The 5,000-nt window shown below is 41.4% G+C and overlaps 1 protein-coding gene across 1 annotated transcript; it reads left to right on the top strand.

Moving 5' to 3' along the window:
* The first annotated feature begins 1,189 nt into the window (after window positions 1-1,189).
* Window positions 1,190-2,998, top strand: LOC138009954 (kelch-like protein 28). The gene has a single exon (XM_068856934.1). The coding sequence runs from the start codon at window positions 1,190-1,192 to the stop codon at window positions 2,996-2,998; it is 1,809 nt and encodes a 602-aa protein (XP_068713035.1).
* The last annotated feature ends 2,002 nt before the right edge of the window (window positions 2,999-5,000 follow it).

Genomic DNA, 5,000 nt, shown 5'->3' with positions numbered 1-5,000 from the left:
TACGGTTTATCTGCTCCCTGTGGTGGCTTGGCCAATTATAAAGCAGAACGTAGCTAACATACGAAGATCTGTAATTATATTAATTATCCCCGGCCCTCATTATACCCTATTATTTTACCCTGGGGGAGTCATTTACTGTGTAACCGCATCCCCTAGGGCAACATGAAACCTTCTATCTTTAAACTTTTCTGTGTCGGACCTCTGTCAGAATTCGTATTTCACGACGTCACCAAAGACCTGTTATGTCAAGACTATGATGTCGTCATAGAATTGTCTAAAGCTCGTTCCGGCCATAATTTCCCGCAAAAAAGAAAATTCATTTTTCTTTCAAGAAACCGGAATGGAATAATAAAACTACGTATTGACATTATAAAGGAACTCCATGGTAGCACCTTAAAAACAACGGAAACTGAAGAATATTTCCTTCGGCCTCAGGCAAATTAAAGATAAAAAACCGGAAATTTCTTTAGTTAGATTTTGACGTAGAAAAGAAAACCCCGGAATGAGTTTCGAATAACGTTTGTCGACGTCTCAGTTAGAGTTCGATTTACGCTTGTTTGCGTCTGCAGTAAGTACTTCCGTTGAGTAGAGTGAATGAACGGAAACTTTTGATAAATTCATCCGCACTTTCATTCATTAATCAATATCGCATCAGCAAAAATCTTTTATTAATTAACTTTCAACTAAAAAGCGTCATTTCACAGAGTTTTTATGACTGGCAGATTTGTTGCTACTTTGATATTGGATGCACGACCCTCTCCTCCCCATGGACAATTTATGAAACAAAGATGGCGTTCATCCAAGTGAGAGGAAACACGGAGTTCAACGACAACACACATTTTTAAATTTATACGGACTCCCTGGATTTTTATCAATTACTTGTCGATGTCTTTGTCTTTGTCAATTATTTTTGTGTATAGTTATCTAACAATAGCCGCGAGAAACCGAAAGAATGACCTTGCATGCGATTTCAATATCATCCCAATCACTTTATACTGCTGGATGAAAATTGCATCACGATTATCACTACGTCACATTGCTGAAGACAGTCTAAGCCGGGGTTCAGAAGTGGGATATTGGCAGGAGAAATCGTTCTTAACACCGAATGGCCGCTTCATCAAAGTGTCTTGAACACTTAACCCGGGAAGAAACGTTGAATTCGAACCAAGTCAACTTCAAATCGATGGAAATGGCTCAAGAACCATTCGACATAACCCTGGTCGTTCAAAACGGAAAAGAACTAAAGGCTCATCAAGATATTCTTTCAGAGGCAAGTCCGTACTTTGAGAAGCTCCTTAACAGCGGCATGAAAGAGTCTAGAGAAGGCGTTATTTGCCTAGAAACATACACCGAAGATGCCATCAAGGCCTTATTAGAATTCATATACACTGGGAACGTGCCTACATGGAGCCATGAAATAGCCATTGATCTATTTATAATTGGCGATTACTTACTGCTACCGAGCTTGAAATCTCTCGCCGAGAAGTTTTTGCTAAGGTTGGAGACTTTGACGACGTCAAACTGTCTTTCAACGTATTCTTTTGCGGAGAAATATAAACTAAGCGAACTCAAATCAAAGACAAAATCATTCGTTCATGCAAATTTTCTGATGATTGCGAAATCACTAGAGTTTCTGAAACTCTCAAATACGGAAGTAGAGCTGTGGGTTTCGAAAGACGAAATCAATGTTAACGATGAAGAAGATGTTTTCGGAATCATTCTAAAATGGATTTCTTGGGACTACACTGGGCGAAAGAAATATTTCGCTGATTTATTTCGTCAAGTCAGACTTGTCTACATGTCGCGTGACTCGTTATATCGTGATGTCTTAACAAATAACCTTGTGCAGTGTAGCGAAGGATGTACTGCGCTTGTAAAGCAGGCCATGAAGCGGTTGCCGTGTCGAAACAACGATATTTTTCATGTTAGACCGAGGAGATCGCTGGAGGTGCCAGTTATCGTAGTGTGTGCCGAAATGTACGTTCTGTGTTATTTCCCGCGAGAAAACAGATGGTGTGAGCTTGCTAGCAATATCACCACACATTTAAGAGAATGTGAAATGGCCTCTTGCGGTGGAAAACTGTATTTTTTCCATCTTCTACAGCTCACGCGCGAATTATACGAGATGTCTGTGCTTCGCTACGATTCCCTATCAAACTGCTGGGACTCTTTGCCCTATAGAGAAGAAAGATACCTCAAACAAATATTTGCGAGAAATGATAGGGAGATATATGCTCTGGTGACGGATGCTTGCTGCGAATGTGAGAATTTAAGCTGTATTTGTTGTCGAGCGATTCGTGGCGAACCGCCGAATAGCAGACGAAAGAAGCTAATGTCGCACCTAACGAAGTACATACCCGAGTCAAACTCGTGGGTGGACGTTACTTCGTTTGATTTCGGTTTACGAGAAGGGATTTGTGTCGTAACAAAGGGAAACGTAATTTATTTCATCGGCGGTGGTGTCTTGATGCAGAGAATGGACAAGAGTTTACGAGACACTGAAAGATACGACTTGGCGACAAATATGTGGGACAAGGTTGCTGATATACAAGAAGACAGAATGTTTGCCTGCGGTGCTGCGTGTCACGATAAAATCTTCGTTGTTGGTGGCATTAACCGACAGGGAGGAATGGTGACGAAGACGTGCGAGGTCTACGACGAACATACGAACGAGTGGCACTTCATCGCCAGCTTGATTTCTAGGCCAGCTGTGTTAAGTAGTATTGTTTGCGTTGATGACAAGCTCTACATTGTTGGCGGGTGTTGTGACCTGGATGGCAACCAGACGGGAAAACTGCAATGCTATGATCCTCTGGTAAACGAATGGACCGAAGACATACAAATTCCTGTTGGTCGCAAGGGATCGAAAAATTCCTTGAGGTATTATTCCAACGCTTGCTCGCTGAGAGTGTACAGAGAATTTGTTGACAATCTGGACAATTCATCGACCAGGCGTCACGGTGGATTGTGTGACAAACTAAAATGCTTGATCATGTAACGCCAATGTTTACTTTTTATCCCAAGAGACAATAGGAAGCTTAAAGGGGCAATGTCACGCTAAATTTGCTGTTTTTAGGGCAAAACTGGGTAAAATTCGAAATTAGTAATTTATCTCACATGTGCAACATCCCTGACAACCCACTAAGAAGATATGAAATGTATTTATGGTACAAAGAGCTATTCGTATTTAATATTTTGTGGACTTTCTGAAGACATCGTCTCCAAACTTGAAAAAAACTGGCCATTTTTTTCAAGCTTCAATCCATTTCCATTCTCTCCATCCTTGGGTGCAAACAACAAAGAATAGCTTCAGGGCACTTTCAATGGTTACTAGCAACAAATTGACTACAGCATTATTTTTTGGTCCTCGTAGATGCAAAGACGTCGTTTAGTGTTTGACTAAAATAGCGTGACAATGCCCCTTTAAACTCGGCGTCCATTGAACTTTAAGTTGCCCTTAAGGTAATTTCTTGGCAAGGGTTTGCTCAGAGTTTAATTCCAGATTAACTCTCCGTTTTGTGGTCACACAGCAATATATTTCCCCAAGAGAGACAAACGTTGCCTGATTTCAAGCCAAGGGGGACAAGGTAAAGGTCTGCAAATTATGGGATTAGAAACTATTGATCCACATATTTAGAAAGTGCACACCAACCTTTACAAAATCCTCACGTTTGGTGTTAAGAGACCCAATATTATTAAGCGAGATACAGCCATTTAAAAACGTCAAAATTTACAAAGAAATGTATGTCCATCGATCAAAACAAACAATTAGGCCAATGCAGACCAGTTGCCTCATTTGGTGGAGCGTTCGGAAGGTCGCAGGTTCAAATCCCGTCCCGACCAACCGTAGGGTATTCATCAAAACGGAGGAAAAGGTTTCATGTACAAATGGCTAAATTTTCAAGGATAATAAACTGTCGCTCCACTCTGGGAGGTAAAGAGTTTGCATGTCAATCCCAAAGAATAGCAACAGAATTTCCGGTTTTGCATTCTGGTTTATTCTCTCCACTCTCTATTTTCGCAACAGTTCATTTTTTTTTTTGGGGGGGGGGGGAGGGGGGTTATTTGTAAAATTAAAACAATGGATATCCAGTTCACTGAAGCATGATATAGTGATATAGTCCCAAGGGTATCTTTATGGAAATCCCCCAAAACGTATTGCATTATGGGATGGGGGAATATTCAATCAAAAATTCGCCGACTTGGCATTGACTTCTCTACTTCAAAGGCAAAAACATACAGACGGAGGGGGGTGACCGACTGCTGAACACGGATAGCAAAGTACTGTCTTCCCATTGCATAACTTCCAGGTGATCTGATGACGTAATTTGGAAGACTGGGAAGAAAAATCTTAACGCCGTATCCCACAACCGCGTGCGGCCTTATGTGTTGTTTCCAAACTCTCTGCAGCATGGCCATCCGCAAAACTCAAACAGATCATTACGTGTCTACCACATTTCCTGTTATTACTGAATAACCCTTCAAGTAGACCCGACAAGATCTAACCTCGCCTCTGCCATGTTGAATTCGAAAATAAGGCCGCGCGCGGTTGTGAGATACGGCGTTAAAATTATTCTCCCCAGTCCTCCGAATTACGTCACCACATCACCTTGGTTACTGCTGTGTAACCGAAAACCAAGAGTTTGTCAAACTACAAAGCAAACTCGACCCAAAGGCGATGGTTTGATCGGGACTCCAGTGTAAATATAACATTTTACCAGGCTTCGGTTGTTCAAAAGGTGGATAACGGTATCCACCGGATAAATACTAGCAAAACCAAACAATTGCGCCGCTGAGTGAACGTGCTGTATACAAATACAGCAAAATCTGCGTAACAAATTTAAGGGAACAATAGACTTGAGCAGTCTCGACAATTATTCACAAACGTAAAGCATATCAGAAGTGGGTGTTTGCGGTGAGGCAATCGTCAACGTTCTCCGAATCCGAAATTAATAACTGCTTTGATGAACAAGCCTAATAACTAACGAGGACAAAAGGTA

Source organism: Montipora foliosa, chromosome 7 (genome assembly GCF_036669935.1).
Source record: "Montipora foliosa isolate CH-2021 chromosome 7, ASM3666993v2, whole genome shotgun sequence".
Lineage (NCBI taxonomy): Eukaryota > Metazoa > Cnidaria > Anthozoa > Scleractinia > Acroporidae > Montipora > Montipora foliosa.
The sequence above is the reverse complement of the archived record's forward strand: the minus strand, read 5'-3'. Positions and strand labels throughout refer to the sequence as shown.

Coding starts and splice junctions, on each gene's coding strand:
- LOC138009954 (XM_068856934.1), top strand. CDS start 1,190: ATGGCTCAAGAACCATTCGACATAACCCTGGTCGTTCAAAACGGAAAA.